This window comes from Gadus morhua, chromosome 16 (genome assembly GCF_902167405.1).
Source record: "Gadus morhua chromosome 16, gadMor3.0, whole genome shotgun sequence".
Lineage (NCBI taxonomy): Eukaryota > Metazoa > Chordata > Actinopteri > Gadiformes > Gadidae > Gadus > Gadus morhua.
This window is the reverse complement of record NC_044063.1, coordinates 8,431,144-8,457,347: the sequence shown is the minus strand read 5'-3', so window position 1 is coordinate 8,457,347 and position 26,204 is coordinate 8,431,144. Positions and strand designations below refer to the sequence as shown.

The 26,204-nt window shown below is 45.8% G+C and overlaps 2 protein-coding genes across 7 annotated transcripts in view; both read left to right on the top strand.

Moving 5' to 3' along the window:
• slc8a2b (solute carrier family 8 member 2b) overlaps positions 1-10,242 on the top strand; it is a 110,484-nt gene extending 100,242 nt beyond the window's left edge. The window contains exons 12-17 of one of the 2 annotated variants that reach the window (XM_030380273.1): positions 940-1,043; positions 2,062-2,079; positions 4,854-4,975; positions 7,075-7,174; positions 8,984-9,247; positions 9,816-10,241. In XM_030380273.1, coding sequence (XP_030236133.1) covers positions 940-1,043; positions 2,062-2,079; positions 4,854-4,975; positions 7,075-7,174; positions 8,984-9,247; positions 9,816-10,192 — 985 coding nt within the window. In that variant the 3' untranslated portion in view covers positions 10,193-10,241. Of the gene's footprint in view, positions 1-939; positions 1,044-2,061; positions 2,080-4,853; positions 4,976-7,074; positions 7,175-8,983; positions 9,248-9,815 lie in introns of both variants that reach the window. The other variant, XM_030380274.1, reaches the window with a different exon arrangement.
• An 8,796-nt stretch (positions 10,243-19,038) lies between these two features.
• srsf7a (serine and arginine rich splicing factor 7a) lies at positions 19,039-25,846 on the top strand. 5 transcript variants are annotated; one of them, XR_003979857.1, is made up of 9 exons: positions 19,039-19,274; positions 20,137-20,372; positions 20,599-20,778; positions 21,113-21,199; positions 21,335-21,382; positions 21,603-21,650; positions 21,815-21,946; positions 22,919-23,453; positions 24,345-25,846. XR_003979857.1 is itself a non-coding variant. In XM_030380527.1 (8 exons), the coding sequence occupies exons 2-8, from the start codon at positions 20,149-20,151 to the stop codon at positions 24,394-24,396; spliced, it is 771 nt and encodes a 256-aa protein (XP_030236387.1). In that variant the 5' UTR covers positions 19,039-19,274; positions 20,137-20,148; the 3' UTR covers positions 24,397-25,846. The 5 variants fall into 5 exon arrangements, 2 of the variants coding, with proteins under 2 accessions (XP_030236387.1, XP_030236386.1); XR_003979855.1 differs by having other exon boundaries at positions 21,806-21,946; XR_003979856.1 differs by having other exon boundaries at positions 19,041-19,274; positions 20,134-20,372; positions 21,806-21,946.
• Positions 25,847-26,204: the final 358 nt, after the last annotated feature.

The window sequence follows — 26,204 nt, the reverse complement described above, 5'->3', positions numbered from 1 at the left end:
TGAGAAACCACAGACAGGAGTCTTACGGCTGTCTGTCACTCAGACAGAAGTACATCCATGTCAGACCAAGCTGTGTTAAAAGCTTCACACCAAATGTCCCAGCGACCCAGGAGGATGTGCCGTGTTCCTTTTGGTCTCGCAGGTCGACCTGAACTAAGACTCCAACTGTGCAGCTCCTCTAAGAAGGACTCCAATCGAAATGTCTCGCCCTGCTAATTATATCTCTGAGGCATCTGTTTAAGCTATAATTGGCCACCATCCATTATGGTGTGTCATTTTATCGCTCTCACTTCGCCTCTGCGTCACCATATTTCACTCCGCCCATATGCCCACGTTATCCAAGTTTGTTATTTTATTTATTATATCTCTATTCCCTCTCCCTTCATCTCTCCTCAACTTTATCTCCCTCCATATCTCCTAACCTATCCCCCCCCCTCTCCCTCCGTTGCTCCCTCTCTCTTCCGGTGTCTCTTCCTCTCTCCCTCCTCGCTCTCTTCCTCCACCTCTCACTGACTCTCCTTCTTCACGTCAATTATTGATTCTACTTCCTGTCTCTGCCCAGCTGCTTCATGCCCTGATTCTTTCAGCAGCTGCTGTTGATCAATATGTTTGTGTTTATATATGTGTGAAATCTTTGTGTGTTTGTTGGTTTGTGTGTGTGTGTGTGTGTGTGTGCGTGCGTGCGTGCATGCGTGCGTGCGTGCGTGTGTGTGAAGAGAGACAGAACACATTATGAACTGCAGAAGGAGGGGCTATTACATTACCAGTTGATAAAGTACCTTTCCAAGATATGTTTGTCTGCATGTGTGTTGTGCACGTGTAAAATAATGTGTGCGAGTTAATTTCTGTTTTTTTGTGTGTGTGTGTGTGTGTGTGTGTGTGTGTGTGTGTGTGTGTGTGTGTGTGTGTGTGTGTGTGTGTGTGTGTGTGTGTGTACAGTCAGACCATCCTGTTGAGGATCATTGATGATGAGGAGTATGAGAAACACGAGAACTTCTTCATCGTCCTGGAGGAGCCACGCTGGCTCAAGAGAGGAATCTCAGGTCAGTGGCACACTTCTACTACACACACACAAACACACATCACACAAATGCGCGCACACACAGGCAAACACACAAAGATCACGCACACACACACATACACACACGCTGCTACATTTTATTGCTGCTATTTCATTAAATATTTTCTATTGTGTTGAATTTTTCTTGGATAAAAGCTTCTGCTGAATGACCTAAATCACTTCAGTCAGTAAATAAATACAGAGCAAACAACGGACGCTAAATCACTTGTTCATAACCCTCCGCATTCAACTCCTCTTCCTCCTGTTTCATATGTTGTATGAAATCTGTGGTCCACCGCCATTATGCCTCCGCTTCTCTGTGTCTTCATGACATAACATGAGATTAAACACATGGACGACGTGACACATAACGCATCTCATACCGCATCTCTTCTGCCTGAGCTAGGGGATCTATGGCCACAGAGCCGTATTAGAAGCAAGCACTCTAGCAGTCTCTCTCTGAAACTCTATGACCCGCTGTGCAAAGGGTTCTGGAGTCGCCAGATCAAGGACCAGCCGCTCAGACTCTTCCCCGACAACTGCCCGTAGAGAAGAGATCCTTTTAGAGAGAGGACAGGGGAATCGGGATTAGACTCCCCTGGTGATAACGCATCCACCAGGACACACACACACACACACACACACACACACACACACACACACACACACACACACACACACACACACACAGGAAACACATGGGAATACAATGATGGGTATAGGAAAGTGAGTTATATTTACTGGTTACAAAGCCACATAGTCTACCTTGCCAAGAAGCAGGGAGGAATCTCTGAAAAAATAACCATATATATAAATCCTGTGTTTGTTTCTTTGTTGTATGTTTGTTTGTGTCATAATAACTACTAATGTCTTCTGTCAGTTCTGTTACTCACTCCTGTTTTAATCTCTCCTCTGTCCCCCCCATTCTCCTCCCTCCTCTTCCTCCTCTTCATCTTTCCATCTCATCGTCTCTCTCCTCATCTTCCTCCTCCTGGTTACAGCTCTGCTGCTCAACCAAGGTAAGATCATCTCTGTGTTATGAAGCCCACAGCAGTTCAGCCAAACCCAACCTACCCCAGATGTGCCTCCCGGTGAAGGGTGTGAAAACCCGGCAAATAGAACCATTACAGGTTCAATGCATCTAATCGTTGCCTGATATGTGCTCACAAACGAAGCCCCTGGTTGTCACTCCAGGACCATGCCATGTTTTGGCTCAAGCCCTGCACTTAACCAGTGGCCTTCCCTCGTTAGCTATTAGCTCTGGGTCATGCAGATGGTCTAATCCACATTATGGCTGGAAAACACCCGAACATGACTCCGTGAAGGTTTGCTGACTGCTTGGCCTTCACATGTTCACATGTTGGCATGATGCGTGTTGGTGTTGATGTCTACAAAAGCGTTCATACAACTAACAGTTCTTAATATGGATTTTTACCCAACAATTCGTTCTACATACCTTTTTCTTTCTATTTCTTTCTCCACATTGATAATAATACGTATTGTTACATTCCTTGGTTTTACTGAAACAGCACACTGGAGCTGTAATTGGCTGCTGCTTATAGCCACTGGCGGATCATGTTGTTTGTGTGGGTTTGTGTTTGTACGTGTTTGTGCTTGTTTGTGTATTTGTGTGCGCGCGTTTTTGTTTGTGCTCATTGTGTGTGTGTTTGTGTGTTTGTTTCTGTCCGTTTGTGTGTTTGTGTGTGTGTTTGTGTGTGTGTGTGTGTGTGTTTTTGTTTGTGTTTTTTGTGTATGTGTGTTTGTGTGTTTATTTGTGTCCTTGTGTGTGTTTGTGTGTGTGTTTGTGTGTGTGTGTGCGTGCATGTGTATACTTGTTTAGAGAGCGAGATCAAAAGCCATACACTGAGCTTCCCTCTTGCTAAGGCCCGTTTGCCTCATTATGCATTCCTCCATGTGCTACAACACATGCTACAGCCCCCGATAGCTTAGCTCGCGGGAGTTAGTTTACATTTGGATCAGAGCCCGGCTGCCCGCTTGAACCTCATACAGGACACCGACGGACAGGAGTTAAAGGCTTACACACACAAACACACACACACATAGCCCAGATAAACACACATAGTTTTACTGGCCTTAATGTATTTATGGGGCCTTTATCACAAGGTAAACCAGAGCTTTTTGGTTTATGGTTGAAGGGGAATGGCCTGCTGTGCGGTGGACTGGTCTGAATGTCAATAGGATTGTTAGAAGGCTCAGACGATGGTAGGGGGTAAGGAGGTAGGAAGGTGAAAAAGGTGATACATTATTTGTGTAGATGGAGATCCCTTCTGGCCCCAGGTGCGCTTAGTTAAGAAGAGGCCGCTTGTGAGTACTGTGGTGTGTAGGAGAGCATCGGAGCATGTGGAGGATCACAGAAGGGCTGAACAGGGAAGACGGGACTGTTGGTGAATACTGTACTGTGGAGAGAAGAGCGTCTTACTATTTAGAGTATGTTTGTGTTTATTTGTGTGCATTAATGTGTGGTATGTCTCACAGCAGTTTGGCACAAATTTGCAGTATTCAAAAAAGGCTGAAAATGTTCTTATGTGGGCCAGTTTTTGTGTCAATCGGTTTTTGTGTGTGTATCTGTGTGTTTGTGTGTATGCCTGTTTGTTGTGTTAACCTGTGTGTGTGTGTGTGTGTGTGTGTGTGTGTGTGTGTGTGTGTGTGTGTGTGTGTGTGTGTGTGTGTGTGTGTGCGTGACATTAGTACAGTAAGTGACTAAAAATCCTTCTTAATGCTGGATGCTTCGCAATAAGAGTCCTCTTTGAAGTGAAGGGAAGCTTTCATGCCCTACTGCTCTTTACAGCCACCATTACACACACACACACACACACACAAAGACACACAGACACACACACACACACACACACAGACACACACACACACACACACACACACACACACACACACACACACATGCATACAAACTCATACATACACACACATATACACTCGCAAAGTGTAAAAAAAACCTTGCAAGATCATTCTCCACTGCCTAAACTCCTAATCACACCCCATTTCATGCAACAACAAAAAAAAAGTCTGCAAGTACACACTGTGCGCACAAATACACACAGACAGAAATACATGCATGATTTAATGCACACAAATGATACAGTGGGAAATAAAATGCTGACTCGTCCTGAATTATTCATAAAGTTATGATTTATAGATTGGTGCCGCAATGTGCTGCAGTCTCCACCTCGATCTCTTAAGGCCGCTGCTCTTTATTTAATATCCCCCTTAACCTCTCCTCCCTCTCTCCCCCTTTCCTCCTGCTCTGTCGGCCTCCCTCCACGTCTGACCTCCTCTCTTCTCCCTCTACCTCCTCTATTCACCCCACCCCTCACCTTCCCTGCTCCCACCTCCCTACCCCCCCCCTCCCCTCCTCCCCACCTCCCTACCCCCCCCCCTCCCCTCCTCCCCACCGCCCTGGCTCCCCTTGCACCTACCTACCGACCTCCTTCCACCCCCTGCCCTCCCCCGTTCTCCCCTCCCAACCAATCCCTCCTGCCACCTCCCTATCCACTCCCCCTTCCCCTTCCCACCTCCTCCGTCCCGCCCCTCACCGCTCCCTCCCCCCCTCCTCCCCTCCCCCCTCTCCCTCTCCCTCCTCCCTCCCCCCTCTCCCTCCTCCCTCCCCCCTCCTCCCCTCTCCCTCCCCCCCTCCTCCCTCCCCCCTCTCCCTCCCCCCCTCTCCCTCCTCCCCCCCCCCCCCTCCCTCCCCCCTCCCCCCTCCCTCCTCCCTCCTCCCCCCCCCCCCCCCCCTCCTCCCTCCCCATCCTCCCAGATGACGACGGCCAGATGAGTGCGGAGGAGGAGGAGGCCCGCAGGATAGCTGAGATGGGGAAGCCCATCCTGGGGGAGCACAGCCGCCTGGAGGTGGTCATCGAGGAGTCCTACGAGTTCAAGGTAGCCAATCACGCGGTTGCATTTGGCAACCAATCAACCCATCAATGACCACCATACGTTATCCTCTTGCATTGACCTCTTGGCCAATGCCCTGGGGTGGGGAGTCCTCCAGTCTGAGGCGATACAGACGTGTGGAAGGTGGATCATCCATCAGCCCCATTGATCGGCCTAGTCGCTTTAGCTCTCGTGTGAAGAGCCCGGTCAATAGGTGCTACAGCGCTGTCCATCCCCCTTTCGCCCTGGTGCGTGCTGTATATATATATAGAAGAGCTCTGTGCCATATGTATATATATATAGCCCAGAGCTCTGCTATGTGTGGGCTTTAAGTGAGGCAAGGCGGTCCTACTCCGGGCTGGACTGTTACCAACCCGTGCGTTATGAACGCACCACGCACCATGAACGCACCACCGCTATTTCCTCTGTGAACCAAGGCGGCCGCAGCCCACTTTCACAGCCCAGCTGGAATGTGGATTTGAATAATTAAAATCCACGACGAGCGCTTGATATATCAGCTCACTCTCTGCCAGGCAGCGGTCTTGCTGTTGAGGCACGTACACGCTTCTTTCTCCTCCCCCTCCTCCTCCTCCTCCTCCTCCTCCTACCTGGAGCCAAACACGGTCTAAACCTAATTGGAAGAATATCTGGTACATCGGTAAACACTGAGAGACCCGCATCGCAAGCCCTGTCCACACGATGCCTGTCAAGGTGTAAACATGTTAGTTTAGCCTCTGTTTTGGACTTATGAACACGCTGAGCCTGGGAACAAGGACGCCAACTGCTCCAGATCCTCCCCAAAGGCTGAAATGGGGAGTGTTTTAAATATGGCTCCGTAATGATGAAAGATTGGCGTCGTTTGCAGTTGAATTTCAGTCGGCGGAGGATGATGACAGAGGCTCATTAGAGTGCATGGTTTCTGTGATGCTTGCGTGCATTGTGAATGAAGCCTTTTTCATTTTCATATTTGGATTGCTGGATTTACTTTGAACCCGACCGTTAAGTCCCATTCTTAACGAGAGCGCAGACAGAAGATTCAGTACAAGGCAAATATTGACTCCAATTACATTCTGGTTCCTGTAAACTGACAAATAATCATTTTCAGCGCATTGAACCAAGTCGAAAAGAAACAGGGCAAGCAAACATCGCCAATGTTTGGTGATGAGAGAATGCGAGATACCCAAACACTGAACACTAATCGCACTCGCTGCCCTCACGCCCCCGCTCTACCCATTACCTCCCTTAGGATCTTGACCTATGACCCAACCGCAGGTATAAAACTGCCTCTGTACCTTGTGATATATAGCGCTAGAGGAAATAACCATAGAGATGAATGGAGTTGTACATTGAAATCAATCCCAAAGAAGAGAATGTCTGAGCCTGAGGTTATAGGGTTAGGGCACTCATCGTAAACGGGGAGGCCATACGGTTGTGTTGACTGAAACTCCTCATCAGAGGGGGGCCTCTTCATTCCTACCTTATTTATGTGAGTTATTAAAGATGGAATTGCTGCAGCAGACCAGTAAAGGGCAGACGAGCCGGGTTGCTAGGTATCATTCGGCGGGCTGCTTATTTATACCTCACCTGCAGATTTTGTTTTTGCATTCATTGCATTTTGGTTTGCCCACGTTTCGTTCTATATTCGGCTCGGTGCATATGACACTGTGTGCTCTTCCTGTCCCTTACCTGGTAACACATTTCCGCAAAGGAATTGTGATCGACTGAAATCATTTAAATCAATCAATTCAAACATAGTACATATAATACAACCAAATGTGTGTTTACTAGCATGTATAACCTTTCGGATCACCAAACTTGGCTGGCCATCCTCATTCCCAAAAACAAAATATGCAAATATTTAGGTATATCAGCAAAAATATTGTGTTATTATTATATCTCTTGATATGATTAGGATTTCATCAGAAACATCATCCACATGTGTGTGTGGATGACTAGGACATGGGAGAGTCCATCTAGCTCCCAAACTATCCACATGACTCTGTTGACCCGGGCCTTATAATGAGGGCCTTATAATGTGGACCCTCCAGCCTTCCTGCCTTCTGATTGGTTGCTAACCACGAGTTTCCTTGGCTTCTGGTTGGCAGAGCACTGTGGACAAGCTCATTAAGAAGACCAACCTGGCGCTCGTGATCGGCACACACTCCTGGAGAGAGCAGTTCGTGGAGGCGGTTACCGTGAGCGCCGGTGAGACCGCTGTGTGTGTGTGTGTGTGTGTGTGTGTGTGTGTGTGTGTGTGTATGTGCGTGTTTGAAAGTGTTTGTACGTGCGTGTGTGTGTCTGTTTGACTGTGTGTGTGTGTATGTGTCTTTTAAAGCGTATGCATGTGTGTGTGGTTGTGTGTGTGTGTGTATGTGCACCTATGTGTGTGAGAGAAAAGGTAGGAAACTGTATTTAGCAGTTTACATTTTTTTGTGACCGTCAAAGAAGAATAACCAGTTGTAACAAAGTCTAAATATTAATTCATGCGTGATATTTTCACCTGCATGCGTGAAATTGAAATTCCAGCCACTGGCTGATTAATGTCATTTAATGACACCACCTTTAATTTGTCAAGTAATCAGTAAGTAATCACAAATGGAAACACACAAAACCACCCACACACACATGCGCTATCCATATCCATTAAAGAGCCTCACGCTGGTATTCATTCAGACTTATTTGGCCGGATCTAGTGTTACCCTTCGAGCAAGGTAACTACGGTCGGCTCTTGATTGAGTTCACTGCACTTCCATCGCGCTGATGACACTGCTATGGAGTACTCATAAAAGGAACACAGCCAAAGTCACGTACAAAGTGATTCAATTTCTGAATATTCTGATACCAACAACGTTAAGACTCAAGTAAAACTGAGAACCTGTTTGGTAAACTGCTCTTGGAGCCACTATGTGTTTGGAATATAAACCACATATTCATAACGGTTTTTTGAAATGCGGATTTAAAACGTAGATCTGTGAGGAGAATGCAAAAGGGTAAATTAAAGTATAATCGTTCTTTGGATGGGTAAATACCGCCCTCTATTGGAGGGTATTATTCATTACAGTTAAGGGACATTAAATGAGCGCTTCGACGCAAAACAAACTGCCTCAAGTGTCGTGGTTGTCCACTAGTTATCAAAGAAGGATCAGCTCAGTGGTTAATTAGCTTGCTATGCAAATAGTTGTTATTCTAATATTTTTCGAGGATCGCAGTGTCAATTTGGTTAATTAAACACAACTTATGTTCTTTTCTGTATGTGTCTCGTCGGCGAGCTCAGTATTACGTTAATACTTTAGTTGATTACGTCTAATACTTACTCCCTGCCAAAGTGAATAATTTGGAGGGTTGCATTGTACATTTTCAAGCAGTTATACTTTGAGATTTCTATATCATGGCCTTCTTTGGATACAATTTGATTGTACTTGCTTTTGACCATGCGTTTTTGTATGAGTACCATTTCAATTATAGTGATACCATATTGATCTATCTATAACTAATATCTGAATCTTCGGCCTACTCTCCCACCACCCCCTCCTCCCCTTTTTCCCTCTCTCTCCTCCCCCTTGTCCCTCTCTCTCTCCTCCCCCCTCCTCCCCTTCGTCCCTCTCTCCTCCATCCTCCTCCCCCTCTCCTCCCCTTCGTCCCTCTCTCTCTCCTCCCCTTTGTCCCCCTCTCTCCTCCTCTTTGTCCCTCTCTCTCCTCCCTCTCTCCTCCCCCTCTCCTCCCCTTTGTCCCTCTCTCTCCTCCTCTTTGTCCCTCTCTCTCCTCTCTCCTCCCCCCTCCTCCCCTTTGTCCCTCTCTCCCCTCCATCCTCCTCCCCCTCTCCTCCCCTTTGTCCCTCTCTCCCTCCTACCCCTCTCCTCCCCTTTGTCCCTCTCTCTCCTCCCCCTCATCTCCCCTTCGTCCCCCTCTCTCTCTCCTCCATCCTCCCCCCCCTCTCCTCCCCTTCATCCCTCTCTCTCTCCTCCCCTTCGTCCCTCTCTCTCTCTCCTCCACCCTCCGCCGTCTCCCTCCCAGGCGACGAGGACGATGACGAGGAGCACCTGCCCTCCTGCCTGGACTACGTCATGCACTTCATCACCGTGTTCTGGAAGGTGCTGTTCGCCTGCGTGCCGCCCACCGAGTACTGGAACGGCTGGGCGTGCTTCTGCGTGTCCATCTCCGTCATCGGCCTGCTGACCGCCGTCATTGGGGACCTGGCGTCCCACTTCGGCTGCACCGTGGGCCTCCGCGACTCGGTCACCGCCGTGGTGTTCGTGGCCCTGGGAACCTCCATCCCGGGTGAGCCCCGACCTTTACCCCCCCAGTAGAGACTCTCCTCCGCCTGGTCCGGCTGTTCAGAAGCCAGTTCCTGCAGCCCTCAGTGGCTCAGTGTTGATCGTATGCTGCTGCTCCCCTAACCCTAAAGGCTTAGTTATGGTTCCACGTTGACGCGACACAAGCACCACACGTGAACCCGATTCGGTTCCGCATCGGGTTTACGTTAGAGGAGCTATCACAGCCCTTGCCGCCTCGACGCAAGGTTAACCCCCTTTGCGTAAACCTTTTCGTAAACCCCCTTGCGCTGCGTCGACGTGGAACCATAACTAAGCCATAACCCTAACTCCAACCCTACCACTCACCTGTGTGTCAAAATGCATAAAGCGTCCGCCAAAGGACTGAACCTGAAGGCCTCGTCTGCTGTGTCCGCCTCACATGTTAGACGAGACGGTACTTTATTGATCCCAGACGGGATATGCGGGAGCTTCAGATAAATATAGGATGTACGTCGCACTCATGAATGAAGGGTCTCCATGGTCGGCTCCTGTAACCCCCTAACCTCTCCCTACCGGTCTCCCCCCCCCACCAGACACCTTCGCCAGCAAGGTGGCCGCCACGCAGGACCAGCACGCCGACGCGTCCGTGGGCAACGTGACGGGCAGCAACGCGGTCAACGTGTTCCTGGGCATCGGCGTGGCGTGGTCGGTGGCCGCCATCTACTGGGCCTCCAAGGGCATGGAGTTCCGCGTGGACCCGGGCTCCCTGGCCTTCTCGGTCACGCTCTTCACCATCTTCGCCTTCTTCACCATGGGCGTGCTGCTGTTCCGGCGCCGGCCCTCCATCGGCGGGGAGCTGGGCGGGCCCCGCAGCTCGCGCATCGCCACCAGCCTGCTTTTCATCGGCCTCTGGTTCCTCTACATCTTCTTCTCCAGCCTGGAGGCCTACTGCCACATCAAGGGCTTCTGAGGGGAGGGAGTGAGGGGTGGAGAGGAGTGGAGAGAGAGGGGGAGAGAGAGAGAGGGAGAGTGGAGGGGAGAGAGAGTGGGAGAGGGAGAGAGGAGGGGAGAGGTGGAGGGGAGAGAGAGAGGGAGAGTGGGAGAGGGAGAGAGGAGTAGATAGAGAGAGAGAGGGAGAGAGGAGAGGAGGGGAGAGAGAGAGGGAAGAGGGAGAGAGGAGGGGAGAGAGAGGAAGAGGTTAGAGAGGAGAGGGGGAGATAAGAATGTAGGGAGAGCGGGGAACAGAGAGAGAGTAATTGAGTGAGGGGAAGAGAGCGAGAAAGGGAGTGAAACAGCCACATATCATCCACGCTCATCCCCATTGTTCAGTGTAGCCCAGGGAACAGTTGCTACGGTTAATGGTGTTCACGCTCCGTCGCGCCCCCTGTGCATTGGGACCACGCAGACTTTACACACACACACACACACCACTGTTAGAGATTTTTTTTTTAAGTTTTAGTTTGAAAGATCCCCATTCTGTTCTTCTTATCACAGGTGTTCTGTCTCCCATTCATTTACCCATGCCCACCACCTAGTGAAATGACCCAGGTCTTGGTCAGGAGAAAGGGCCACCCCTGCCTACCATTTACCTTATTATTTCTGTTAAATATTTTTTTCTATCCGTTTGAGTTTATTTTAGTCAGTTTCAGTTAACAACACACATTGTGTTAACACAGGGCAGAGGAGGGGTGGCAGTTAGTTTGTGCATGGAAGAGTAAATACGAAGAATTAAGAGCGCCAGAGATGAGAAAGGCTGAGTAGGTTTCATGAGGGAGAGATTAGGGTAAGGGTTTAAACACTGCAAAGGATTCAGGCAACATCCATCCACCCTGACTAGTTCTGCTACCGTGCCGATGAAGGAAAGTGGAGCCGAACTCACAGTTCCTTCAGCCGACGCACTGAGGAAAGAAGAATGCCCCTTGGTCCATTCAACCAGCCGTGTTTTAAACACCCTCTTCAGCACGGTTCTGCGTTTCATTCCTCCATCCCCCAATCCGCCTCTGTCCAAACAAACCTTTGATGAGGAGAGGGAAGGAGTGCAATGTTTACAAAAACAACATGTGAGACGAGCGCGGACCTAATGGAAGGCCTGAAGATGTTTGTCGGGATGGAAGGAGCCCTGCATCGTGCTGTTTTACATACTGGTGTACTTGGAGCTCATAGATATCACCGCATTCGATAGACAACAAGAATAACATTGACCGAGAGTCGGACTCGTCCACAGGCTACATGTGGTGTATCAACACACGACGTGCCATGTGCTGACACACTACACACAATAGAGTAACACAATTGAATCACTTGCTTAACACAGTACATTGACACACTGCACACAACACAACACACTGAATCAACACTGCTAGCTAATGTACAGACTGTAAATACAGTAATTAATTTCCTGTGACATGCACCACATATACTCTCAGACTCCATCCCTTCCCTGAACGACGGACTCCTCCTCGTTTCAATGTAACTGAACTGGGACTGGACCCAAGACTGTTTGGAATCCAGATTCATCCTCCTCATATCCCCCTCCCTTTTCAGTGTGCAGGAAATGCATTCCGGATCTGAAGTGATTATTTAGCGTTGAGTAAATATGGTGTCGTGTTTGAGAATGGTCACACTTTAGTCCGTCAAAGTGAGTTGCTGTCCACTGATGCTGAGCCAAACATTTGTTATCTTTGAAGCAGAGAAGCAGAGTAGAGAATTAGAGTAGAGGGTTTAAGATTTAGGTTCTAACAGTGATCTATACGCTTTTAGATTTGAGATCAATGAATTCGATTCTGTTGTTTGTCTCATCAAAATTGTTTAAGGATACTTAGGCTGCTAGCATATTAATTTAGCAGCCTATGGAAGTCAGGCATCAAAGTTAATTATAGCTCTTTTAATCAACACTGATATTATTCCAAAGGTGATTACATTTTCCCTGCCACATAACGGGTTAGGCAAGGAAATTGTTAAATGAATCCCACAGCAAAGATAAAAGATTAGCTACCATTGATAATATAACAGTGTTATAATACAGCATTGTATTCTGTAACTGATTAATATTTTTCCACGCTAATTTGATGTTACAAAGGACAACGTTTTGAGAGCTCATTTTAAAGCTACAGAGAAAAAACATGTGCCTGTTCTAATCCGGTTTAATCCTCATTGTTTACCCTGTTAAGATTAAACACTGCAACAACACTAATACAATTCAAATTAATTCCTAGCAATTCTGGCTCTTTAAAATATTAGAATTATTCAAAGATAATATTATATTGGAGATGCTAATTTTTATTTAAAATGTGTATATATATATATATATACATATATATACATATATATACATACACACATATATTGCCTGATTAGGCAGTGAAAAGGAATAGTGAGTGATTGAATGTGTATGCTAACTAAGGGTCAAACAAATGTAACTTTTCCTCCCCTCATGTCTCTACTTAATAGTGATATGTAAATACATGAACCTCATTGGGTAATGTTTCCAGGTCAGTGGACAGTAACCAATAAGCTATCAGCATTTTGAAGTTCTCCTACTCTCAAACGCAAGGCAAACACACCTGTGACAGTTTCATCTTCAAGACTGGTCATCAAGAGAAAATAATGGGAGAAGAAAGAAGTTACACTTTTCTTCATCTACCATGGACATTTGTAATATCATTGGCTCCTTAGCTCACAGAACAACTGTGGGCTACAAGCCACCAAACTCTTGTGCTGATATTTTGTGTTTGCTAAACCATACTAGGGGCCACCTTAGTCCACAACGGGACAGATTTAGGGCTAATTGTTGAAAATCACAATTTAGTGGCTTGACAGCTTTGGTCGGTATTGTGGGTAATAACTCCTAATCCATGGGATTCCCATGAATCCATTTCTGTGGCATGCATCCTGACAAGACTATCGTAGCATGGTTATGGCATGGTTAACTCCAACTAATATGCATGGGTAGTCCGAGGCGAGTAAGAGGCGGAACAGTGTTAGATCATCATCATGAGAGAGAAACCCTCAGGTCACAGTGACCTCTAACATCACTCGTAGGTAGATCAGATCATCCGGCAGCATTACCTAGCCATACCCACACAAAACAAAAATGACTATTATACAGGATACTAATCGAATGCCTTAACTAAACGTTAAAAACTACACTAATAGGATATTAACACCTTTGGTTTTCCAAACTTTGCCTCTTGGTTTTTTATCGTTTATGTCCACCATTTTTTTTTTAATACACATGCACCAGAACCCGAATTACCCTTTAGGGACGTTCATTCAGATCACTGATTTAAGTCAGAGATTTGGATGAAACTTACATCCCTTCTCTGCTGAGACGATGTCACCCCATTGTGTCCTGTGTAGCACAATGCTAGGGTACAGTTGGTATAAAACCACCCCAATATAGAGTGGAAAGTCCTAAACTGGTATATGTGAACTATAATCCATCCAGAGTCAACTGCCCACCCCCAACCCTCACCCATGTGTAGGACCTGTATTATATATCTAAGACAGGTCATGACCTAACCATGAAATGATGAGGTAGGATCAAACCTGTTAATTGCGTGTAAGGTCTTGAATGATGGACTGAAAGAGGTGTGGTATGCCGTGGATATGTTTAAGTGTCCACTCGCAAAACGCTGTCGGCGACATGGAAAACGTAGCGAACACAACAAGTGGGGTCATATGACTGCATAACAGCAAAACATTTGAATTGATTTTTTCCGGTTATTTGAGTGATTTGGTTCAGAAGCCAGTATCACGCCAAATTTGGGGCAGTCTCCCTTTGTTTGTTTGATATTAAAACATAACAAGTATTTACAAAGATATATTGGCCGATAAGCAGGGAGTGTTGTGAGCTTTGATATATTCAGATAACTGAAACTACTACAGTAAATTCACTGCCTAATATTGTTATTATTATGACTATTATTATATTACTGCAAGGATTTAGTTTCTAGTGCTGCCACGGTGTCATTGCAATTCTCCCCAACCCCCTCTAGAAGTTTACAACTGATAAGTGCTCTAAAGGTAGATTTTATTACTCCTGTTATTCATGATAATATTTCGTAGCTACCCAATTTGTTAACCCTATAGACAAACCATACTTTGTACAAATTTCGTAAAATCGACTTTATACCGTTTCCTCACATATATAACTAAGGTGGGTTTTTGTATTTCTTAACAATCTAGTAGTAGTGAGAACAAAATGGATTGTGTGGTAGATGATGTGTCGATGATATTGTTAGCAAACACCGTGGATTACATTTTGATCAATGTTTCCCATCGAGGATGCTCCCATTCAAACCAGTCAGTGAAGTGTCTCATATTGAAAATACTTTAATCAAACGCACATTACTTTGTCTGTGGACTCGTTTGTTTCTGTTTTACAAACACCTGTGTATATTTTTTCTGACGAGATTATTTATTTATTTACACAGATTATTTATGTATAGAAAAAAATTGTACTGCAGTTTTTCGACGTACACTGTAGGTTCAACGTGCAATACAGATATATTTAACACATTATTACTTCAATATCTTTGATGTGAACTGAACTACATTTATACTCCAGCTAGGAGGTTAAAACTAAGACATCAGACATGATCTTCTCTCTAGTGTTTCTCGCACCCTTTTTGCCAACCCATCATCATCTATTCCCTTTCTCCGAGGAAGAAACGTTTTTTAACGTTATGTTAAGTAGCATGTTTACAAAGGGAAACTGTCGAATATTTCCAGTATAGGCTTACTGTCAGCTTTGGGGTGTCACGACAAGCATACGGGAGCATGAAAAGGGGCCACTTCAAGGCAAAGCGGTCGCGATACGAGCCGTTAATAAGCACAGCAGTGACGAGCAGAGACGTTAAACAAGATCAGTGGTCAAGCAGCTAGCTGCAACGGTAGCCTACCATCGTACTCCCTCCCGCCAAATCACACGTCTGCGCCCCTGAACTTAAAAGCAACGGTTACATCAAAGGTTTCCCTTGGCTCGTTGGTGGCCTTTGACTGAGTAGAGGCTGTCTCTGTAACAGTTGGTGTACGGTATATAGAGTGTTACTAATAGTACACCCAATGTGTCCTGCTTCTCCCCGGATGATGTGGCCCAGCGCCACGCACCTGCTCTCTGCCCCCATAGAACTGTTTACAATATCGCAACATGATTCTGTGTTTTGATAAACTTCTGTACCAACTGTCTAGCGGTGCCCTTGGCTGTTCTTGTAGCTAGATGTGATGTCTCCCCGCCCCAGTGTTCGTATGACTCGTGTTTCCTCTAAAGACGCATGGTGAACGTGTGGTAGCAGCATGATCTACGATGATGGATGTTTCTATACATATGTGATGATAGGTTGATTCCTGTGATTGACTTCTAACAAAACCCAACCTTTTTTGTAACAAACAATAAACAAAGCGGCATAAGAAAATACATTACATGTGATGTGAATGGAAACGTGTACTAACCTGGTAACACAACATGGACACCGGGACTTGTGTGTTTCAAACACACAACTACAGGCATACACATATGAAGGGATTCTGTGTCTGTGTAATTATACTTCCTTTAAAGCTGTGAAATGAGAGCCTTCTCTGTTTTTGTTAAGGCTGTGCCTGCGACAAATACCATTCAATTCCATCTTGTTGGTGTAAAATATTTCTGTGTACCCCCACCACCCTCCCGCCCCCCCGTCTCGCTCTGTAACCAGTGTCTTGTGGCGTTTTACCCGTGATGAAACTTCTCTTTGCCTGAACCTTTGTAGGGTTACAACGACTGAGTTATTACAATACCATGTGATAGAGATATACATTATTCAATACTGTAATAAATTATTAACCAAAATGGATTTTTTAACAAAATGATTGTGGAAAAAATAAGCAAATAGGGATGACGCTTGTTTTGGGAATATGGCATGAGGTGTTAATGTGTTACTGAAAGAAATTAAGCTATTTATTGAGCTAAGGTAGACCTTGTTTAAATATAGTTTATTTATTTTCATCGCTAACTGTGTCTGTGTCGTTATTCTTTGCAGCACCCCTAGATTAAAACTGATCCGAAAATAAACATTATGTTGTTTCACTTTGGCAATTAATTGGGTTTTTCGATGATAGATTATCCCTCCAGAATAATGCAGCGTTTTTTTGTGATTTATGTGGCCAAAAATCCTTGATTATGCTGCACGTTTTCTTAAAAAATGTGATGAAATATGAGGCATATTTATGCAATTTGATGCAATGAAATTGCGGGAACTTGCAAAAAATGCGGGAACTTGCGAAAAAATGCGGGGACTTGCGGAAAATGCGGGAACTTGCGGTTTGATGAAAAAGAGGGGGAAAAAGTGATTCCCCCAACACCCTGTTCTCACTAGGCTACTACCTTAATGTAGAGTTATTTCTTATTACTTTCTATGATAAACAAGCATACTACATCACAGAAAGTGCTGGGAATAATTAAGTTCTCATCTTGTTTTATTTGCAACCTTAAAACATGGCTCAAACTTACAAAACATTGAGTACAACTTCTGTAGCTTTATAAAAAGAATCTGCTACAACTTCTGTAAAGATGAATAAATAAAATAAAATAAAAAATATTTTCCTGTTTTACAGAGGAAGCTTTTCAAAAGAGCAACAAAAAAGTGCAATCTTACAACTGTAAAGTTGCATCAACTCATTGAATGAAACTACAACAGTCCACTGTGAAAATAAAAACTAACTGCGTAGCCTCTAACACTAGCCAATCATTCCTCATCCTCCGTCCCCTCTCCCTCAACGTCCATCTCTTTAACCATCCTTGCATGTTTGGCTGCGGCAAAGTGGTTTCCCAGCGTCGACTTCCGCCTGCGGTCCAACACGTAGTTGCACGGAGTGCAAAATAATTTGCCCCCACTGTCGTGTAACAATCCGGGAAACTGCTTTGCACGGTCTTTTGCACTTATCTTTGTTGGCAAAGGAAACCGCTTCATCTTGCCTTCGTCGCGGGGTTTGCGATGACGTTCACGTCGCGTAATTACGTCACTCCATTCCGTTCCCATGGCAACAGGGGGAAATGGCTGCTTTTTTTTCGTGGAAATTGGCAATTTATGCGGTGAAAGTGCGGCATATTTGAAAAAGTGCGGCCCCGCATGAATATGCAGACTTAGGCTGATTATGCGTTGAATTATGCGATCGCATAATCGCGTATTTAGGTTTCTATAGAGGGGGCCAGCACCGCAGGGGTCTTGGCGCCCTCAGTGGTAGTTTTTGCTCCTTCTATTTAAGCTTTATATTGAAAATAGCAAAAAGCACACAATTGTTGGGTAAATGTGAGACTTACACTGAGGCTGTCGTTTCACAAAAGCTCCTGTTTCAGGTATTTTACAAAGGCCACCGTCAGCAGTTTTTAAGTGCATCCCCCTGCTGGTTTTGAGATTCATAAATTAGAATAAATGCTATGTTTTTATGTTATTACTCGGATTAACACATATACTCGTCAATTTTGAACCGTATGATTGTGCTGATATTTAGCCTCTTGGCTCGATTGCACGGTAAACTCATGATTTTTTTAACGGGAAAAATGAATCCCCGCAAAATGTAAAATCTCATCGTTGCGCCGGTGTTACACCGAATTCTGCGACCCACTGAAAAGTGTGACCCCAGGGGGCGCTGTTGCACATTTTCTGCAACATGCACGTTTGCATTATAACAAAAACATAAATAAAACTCCCCCCCCCGGTGGGTCTTTCTTTTCTTGATGCTAACATTAATTCTAAACAGCATTTTACACAGTAGCCTAATAGGAAATGATCAAAGGTAAATCTGCCTATTTTAAAACTGACTGTAGCTTTTCATGGGTAAAGAAGCAACGGTGAAGGACGGTACTAAACGCCCTATCATTGTATTGGTCTGTAGAATGATAATCAAATCAAAACAAATGTATTTATTAAGCACCTTTAATAAAAAGGTAATTGGTTTGGGGGAGATCTTATGTTTTATTGATGTTTTTGTCATGCATAAATAAAAGGGTTAGGATTAGGGTTAATATGCAAACTCGTGCATATTGCAAAAAATATGCAACAGCGCCACCTTGGGTCACACTTTTCGGTGGGTCGCATAATTCGGTGTAACACCGGTGTGGGTGTCAGATTGACTCGGCTGCCAGATCAACTCGGGGTCCTAGATGCGCAATAAAGAAAGCACTTCCTGTAAATGCTGTCTTTTAAATGCGAATACGCGCTTCATTCATTCCCATGTTATTCCCAAGTATTAACGATCTCCTTTTGTTTTCTAATTTATGAATAATAATCGAATGTACAAATTATTTTTGCATACTTGGGTTATATATAAAAGAAGAATCGGTTAACTCCATTCACTGAACGGGGCGATCCACTTTATTTCCAGCGCTCCCAACAGAGTCAAAACAGCGACCCACACGCAGACACTTCCGTTCTCCTCCTTCAGAATAAGAGTTCCTAACAGGAACTGGGTTACATATGCATTCCTCAGTGCTTTTAGACGTGTTTCCAATGGCTTTGTTAGTGCGAAAGAACGGGCTGCGTTCAATGAAATCAAAACCAAAATGGATTGAGCCTTCTTTTTATGTCCATGAGTGAGCCCCGTTTATAAACAACCCTTCCAGGTTTAGTCCGTTGGCTTGTGTCGATTTGTCAAGTGTCTATACGTCATCTGTAAGCGCAGGTCCCCGAGTAGATCTGGCAGCCGAGTCAATCCGGTAACCACACCGGCCCTGCTACGAAGTTTTGCGCATATATTTGGACAGCCACATGGGGGCGCTGTTTGGTTCGTGATTGAACGTCCCGCCCCATGATGAAACGCTAGACTGCGCAGATGCGGATGTGGCGGCTTCGGGGGGCTCGCTGATTGGACAGTACGCCGAGCTAGCGCTAAAGCTTAGCCAGTTAGCCTGGCGGAAAGAAGGTGTAAGATACATTAACGCTTGGTACATTGGTTACTGGCCAAATAACACAGTTGGATCGGTATATCTTCGGTTAATTTGAAGGGTTAGCTGCTGCTCACGTGCAGTAGAAGCTTCTTCGCCGGGCGCATTGACGTGGATCGCGATAAACAAGGTACGCTGGCTAACGCATGGGCTCGCCATTGTTTATGGACAGATGCGGGCACCGACTAATTCCAAGATAATGTAATACAATATTGTGTTTTAAATGCTCGGTTTGCTGAGTATCGGTAGCCTCCAATGCATTCTTCTTCTTCGATATTGATGTTTAATCATATTTTCATTTACTCACCGTACAACAGTTTATTTTTGTCCAGAACATAGTTGGGTCCACACTCAGGTGTATATCTATATATAACGCTCTGACAATCTTGATGGCATGTAGACACATGGCTACGTTTATCCTGTTGAGCGAGCAATAACTAACGTTACTCATAAGTATTGGTCAAAGGGTTGGCCCATTGAAATATGAACTTATAGTATTTAGTTTCAACTGTGCTTTAAGATTGGTTGAACGAATTGTGTTCATGGCCAACTGCAGCTTCTATACATTGAGCATAAGTGGCTGAATACCAATACCAATATCGTTGTATGCCGCCGTTGTTGCATTTAAACTATGAGGTTGTTGTAAAACAGACCCAATGAGGAAGTTGACGAGCTGCCTGTGAGTGACACATGGCGTACAGGCGCACGCGCTTGGGCTGGATTGGCGCTTGGGCTGGATTGGCGCTTGGGCAAAGGTCATCACAATGAGATATAATGATTGATGATCTACAGCCCTCGGCAACAGTGGAGATATCAAACTCCTTAATCCGCTGATTTGCCTATGATGAATTTTCAATCAATTCCTTGTCGCATAATAAGTCGTACTACGGTATTTTTTTTTTTTTTTAGTAGTGCATTGGTGTTTTATCTTGCATTATTCTCATGTACACGCACGGTTTTCTTCCTTCTGGACTCATTTCTTCTCCCAGCAGACGAGGTGAGAGATGTCCCACTACTCCTCATCCCGTAGCTCGTCGCGGGCCACCGACTGTAAAGTGTACGTCGGTGACCTGGGCAATGGCGCAGCGAAAGGCGAGCTGGAACGGGCTTTTAGCTACTATGGCCCCCTTCGTACTGTGTGGGTTGCCCGGAACCCTCCTGGGTTCGCCTTTGTCGAGTATGAGGACCCCAGAGATGCTGAGGATGCTGTGAAGGGAATGGATGGAAAGTGAGTATTCTCTACAGACTAGTCGTTAAACGGGCCGTGCCACTTCCAAAACAAGCCGTATTCACATGTATTAGATTCTGTTTTAAACACAGTTATATTTACCTTTTTTCTCAAACATAAATCGGATGTTGGCCATTTTGGTGTCTGAATTTTCATCACAATTTCCACCAAAACTATATTGCCGGGCCAGCTCTTGCTAAAATTAAACCGCTGTCTTTTCCACCAGGGTCTTGTGTGGTTCTAGAATTCGCGTTGAGCTTTCAACCGGCATGTCCAGGAAGGGTCGCGGGCGCCCAAGTCGTCGCCACTTTGACCCCCAAGACCGTTGCTACCAGTGTGGTGACCGTGGCCACTATGCATACGACTGCTACCGCTTCAACAAGAGGGGAGGTGGCCGACGTAGCAGGTACCCCCAAGGCTCCTCACATACCTCTGCTACCCAACCAGTCACAGCTTCCTTCTCTTAAAAGTGTTTACTTCATCTGAAAGATGTCCAAAAGCATCATGAGGTTAACCATAACCACTTGGCATAAGTTTGAACCTGACCACTTTATCTGAAAGATGTCAAAGGCATCATGAGGTTAAACCTCACCACTTTAGGTTAGGTTAACCCTGACCACTTCATCGGAAGATGTCCAGGGGGTTGAACCCAACGGCTTCATCTGAAGATGTCCTGCAGATGAATGCCCTCCAATATGCTGAGTCGGTTAAACCATATCGGTTGTTCTCTTCTTTTCTAGGTCCCGCTCTCACTCCAGATCTCGCTCCCGGTCCAGGTCCCGTGGCCGCCGCTACAATTCCCGCTCTCGTAGCCGTAGCAATGAACGGTACATGGATGTGCTGCATGCTTCAAGCATTTTTTTTGTCAATAACTGCCCATTGCTGTTTATTGATTGTGAGAATGGGCGCACAGTCCAGGTGGATGTGTGTCATTTCCTAACCCTTCACCTGTTGTCTTTTAGTGGCAGTGGGCGACGCCGTTCTCCATCGTACTCTAAGCGCAGAAGCAGGTAAGCCTTAGTGTCGACGGCCGTAACCAGAGCTAATGTTGGCCTTTGTTCTTTCCCCACCATGTAATATGACCTCACTGCCAGAGGGTCTTTCTATGTTATCGTACTTCAGCAACCCACACGTGGAGCCTTAAACCTGCTGCCCGCCCTGTTTCTTGAACCCGTCTGGCTTGTTTAGTGCTTTGACCCTTTTCACTTAAAAGTGTTTTCATGATAACAGGTCAGGCTCCCCAGCCCGCTCTAATAAGTCCAGGACTCCTGCGAGGAGGTGAGTTTCAAATTTTTGCTGCAATGGTTTTTCCGAAGATGGGAGTAAAATATATTTAGGCCCTGTCCCCCTCAACTTTTAAACATCACACGCATCGTATTGAATTTGGTGGTAATATTTTCCCAGTCCTTGACCCGTTTGGTGTGCTTCACCAGCCGCTCTAGGTCCCGGTCCAGGTCCGCCTCGGCTCCCCGCCGTCGCTCTGCGTCTGGCCCCAGGCGCCGCTCTGTGTCTGGCCCCAGGCGCCGATCGGCCTCGCGCTCTCGCTCCCGTTCACCTAGCCACAAGAGGACAAGGTACGGCCCCATCTCTACTTCCTCACTCACTGTAGAAAAGCTGTTTTAACTTGTCTAGTTCAACCAGATTGTCTTCTTTTAGAAAAGTAATTGAATTTGCCCTGTGTACCACCCCTTGAGCAGTCTAGTGATCAGCCAGCCTTATGAGTTCAGCCAAGGGTCAGATTTGCACATTAGCCAGGGTAGATTGTCTTGTCCTCTGCATTAAGCGTTAGATGAGCCTAGACCAGCCCAGGCACAGCCACAGCTCCCCTACATCGTCGACGTGATTCGGACGGCTCTGCTACTGTTTCTCAGTAGCAGGATAGAGAGGTGGAGGCAGGGAGGATGAATAGGAAGTGAAGTGGAAGGTTTAGAACGGCGGCCTTCCTTCATGTACCCGGTTCTCTCTTCACAACCAGCACCGAGCGGTTGAGCGGGAGGTTCCTGTCCTGTTAAGTGAACCTCCGCCCGGCTTTGTGCTGAGGAATTGAGAATAGGGCACATGGAAGGAAGGAAGGAAGGAACACCTTTAATCTTAGGATAGCCAATGGGGTTACATCTCTTACAGTTGCAGCAAGGCCCTGTTAGCTAAGCATTTGAGGTTCATTAGATTCAGTCTTAATTTAAAGTGAAAAACACAATATGACTAACACTAAAATCCAACAGCAGGAACCGCACCATCTCTGGAAGCCTTCGTCTTTCTGAATGCTGCTTCAGATTGGTTTTAATAAGGGTATTATCCCTGGCTTTCGGCTTTTGGATCGTAGTGTTTAGTTGCTCTTTAAACTGACTGCAGTCATGGACTGAAAGATTAGTAAAAAAGTAAGCTTTAGGTTCAAATGTTGTTCTAAATTTGGGTGGGTTCTTATGTACAGTAAAGGGGTACTTGTAGAATAGCAGTTGGGTGTAGTTGGGGTTCAGGCAGCATAGCACCAGTGGTGACTCATCTTTGCAGAACGGTTTTGTTTATTTTTCATATTTTCTTTAAAGCGTGTGGTGGCAGCGGACCCCAGGGTCTGCCCGCTGCCGGCGGTCACGGCCTGCGGGAGGGTGACTTAAGCCCTGAGCTGAGATCAGCCTCCGCCTGCAGCTGGCGTTAGAGTGAGAGAGAGCGAGAGAGAGAGGTCGACCGACCGACCGAGCGCTCCCCCCACAGTGAATGGGCGACCGACGCACGCGCTCAGACCAGAACCGCCCGAGCACACACACAGTTGTTCTACTAGAGCCAGCCTTCAGGCCTGCCAGCGGGCGGACCCACACAGTCAGAGTCTCGACCACGACCTTCTTGAACCCCTCCCCCCCCCCCTCCCCTCCCCTTTCCCTTCCTCCACCCTCCTCTCCCCCTTCACCTTCCTACCTACCGGAGCTCTCCGGCCTCTGTCTTAGCTTATGAGAGGGGGAGGGAGCGTGCTGAGGAGACAGCCGTCTTCAAGAGCCTCCCAGCGCAGTCTCTTCGAGTAGTAGTCATCCGTCCTTCAGTGCTTTCGTCCTCCGCTTCAATGTACTTGTTGTTTCTGGCTCAAAGGTAAACATCCAGATGTCCCGTCCCCCCCCCACCCCCCACTGATAAGGCTAGAAAACAGCTGGTTTCGATGTAAAGCACTCACCTTCAGAGACCTTGAACGAAGTGGGGAACATAACTGGGTACTTTAGCCTTAAGCTAATGGAAACTGTATCTGGTTGGCCGACAGAATAACATTATTGAAAATTACAAGGCGGAGCTCAAGACCATGTGGCCATCCACTAAAGTAAAACCAACTTAGCAGTAGACTCAGGAATGAATGGAATTGAATGCGATCTGAATGATTTTATTGATTCCCCAAATAGATAAAACATAGACTCAGTCAAAATGTATGTGTCTTGAGCCCTATAATGTAAAGGTGACTTTATGAGTCTAGTTTAACTTCTCAAATGTAGAAACCCTAGCCCTGGTAGAAAGAACCCGTTAATTCCCGATTGGTGGTGATTGAATCTAATATCTGTTCCCATTACAATGTGTCGATCCCAGCCTACCAGACGACAATGACATGTATTGTTCTTTGATGCAAAGAGACTGTTTTTTTGTGTGGAAGTTGTATAATTGGGTGTGTTCAGAAGTGTCGGTCCTTACAATTTGGATTTCCATTTGAAAGCCAAGGACCGGCCTGCTGAAACTCCTTCATACATCTCATGGGATTCTCCCCCGGACCAATGCCATTTCCCTGGCACCGATTATCCCTTAGAGCATCGAATCTGAGTCTCTGCACCTGGACCGATTTGCAATATAACTGAATCTTCTTGACTATTTGGTGTACAGTAATCAAATGGTTCTGAATCAAGCCAGGGAAATGGCACAGGGAGCGGGCCTGGAGTGTGAAGGTCGTGTTGTCCTTGTCCCCATGCAGCAACCATTAACCCTCATCTCTCTCTGTTACAGTCGTTCCCGCACACCAAGCGCAAAGAGGAGCCCCACCCCTGCAGGCGACTGAACATACCCAACCACACCCCAATAACATCCACCCTGATACACACCCTAATAACGCAGAGTAATAACACACACCTAACCAAACCCTGACACACACGTTATTATAACACACCCAACCTCACGGTAATATAAAATGCTAATAACACATTAACCCTAACCACACAACACAAACACAAAAAAAATCTCCATCTTCCCCCCCCCCCCCAAACAAAACTAGTCTCTCACAAACCATCGTTTGCGGTTATTTTGGCAGTTGAAATTGGCACATTGTATGGACCTGGCTAGTTTTTAGTTTTTAAGTTATGTGCTGAATATTATCCTTATGCTGAATGGCACCCTTTATTATTTCTTTTTACACTTCCAAGGACCTTGCAATAACTTGCTTGTATTTCAAAGAGAAATGTACATTATGGTCGAATTGTTAGTTGGTAACAAATCCTGAAGGTTTTTTTTGGTTTAATTTATGGAATGAAACTCTTTCACACTGAAACATGCTTAAACAAGACCCAACCTTAATTGCTTGTTATTGTGTTATTAATCCTCCGATGCTGTTGTTTATTAGGACTTTATCTTATGTTTTATGGGATGACCCGAACCCCCCCCCCCCCCCCCCCTAGGCTGTTCAGTTCCAGCCCCACCTCTGTCCCGTCGGGACTGGCCTGCATGTCTTGGGACCATGGTTACATGTCGTCATGGTTACGTGTCGCTGGCTCATGGAGGAGGCCGACCCTAAGCATGAAGTCTGGTCTTCTACTGCACTGCCCGTTTTACATGTCCTCAGCCCACTGTCAACTGATCGGGATTTCTGCTGTTCATTTGTTTGTGATTTTTTTTTTTTTGTATAGGTTTTTAGAGCTATAGAGATCTGGCTTTTGTTTTTGTAAGGGCTTGTTCTTAAAGGTTGGGTATGAAATTCTCTTTTCTGGTCATTTTTGAAAAATTACTTAATCCGTATCATCCCCCACTTACAGCCACTGAGTTAGAAGTACTGACATGAAAATTCGAAATGTCATGAAAAATGAAAGTCAATCATCTGTGGAACGGGCCGGGCTCGAAAAAATCTCCAGCCAATGATTTCCACAACCACCGAGTGGCATTGGACAGTAAGTACGTCAATCAAACGGTCGTATTGCACTCCCCCGCGCGTGACCCCTTCGTGCACGTACTCAAAGCGCGTGACCCAGAGCAAGCTTCTGTTGATATCCCGGGGTAGCTACTGGAGCTAGCTAATGGCTCGCTCTCGCGCATCTGTGTTCGCGCTCGTGCATGATTGCGCGTCCATGTACTTGGAATGGGTAGAGTCAGCATTGAAGGAGAGTGGGTAGGTCCATTTGAGTTGTGTATTTTCAAAATCTGCGGGCGTTTCGCAAATCCCATACCCAACCTTTTAATATTGGTTGACTCTCCCTGGCTCGCAAGTGGCAGTTATTTTTGAATAAATTTCTTGGACATGTCTTTCGTCTGGTCATTTGTATCGGCTTTCGTCATACAATTTACAAATAAGCAACTGAAAGTTGATTTATTGTCCTCTTTCCAGCAACTTATTTTAAATATAACTTTTGCATTAATTTAACCCACATAAAATACTGGCAATTAAAGGCTAAGTAATATTACATGGGAGGAAGTGCAGCTCACAGAATATAAGCATAGTGCTTCTTTAAGCGCTATGTTAACCGTAGGAAGCGACCACATATTGTGACTTCACTAATGTATTTGGTCTCGTTAAAAAATAATCCACTGGACTGTTGCCATTCAAAAGACACATTTTCACGAGAAATAGCTTGCTGATTTCACAAAGGTCCACACGTTGAT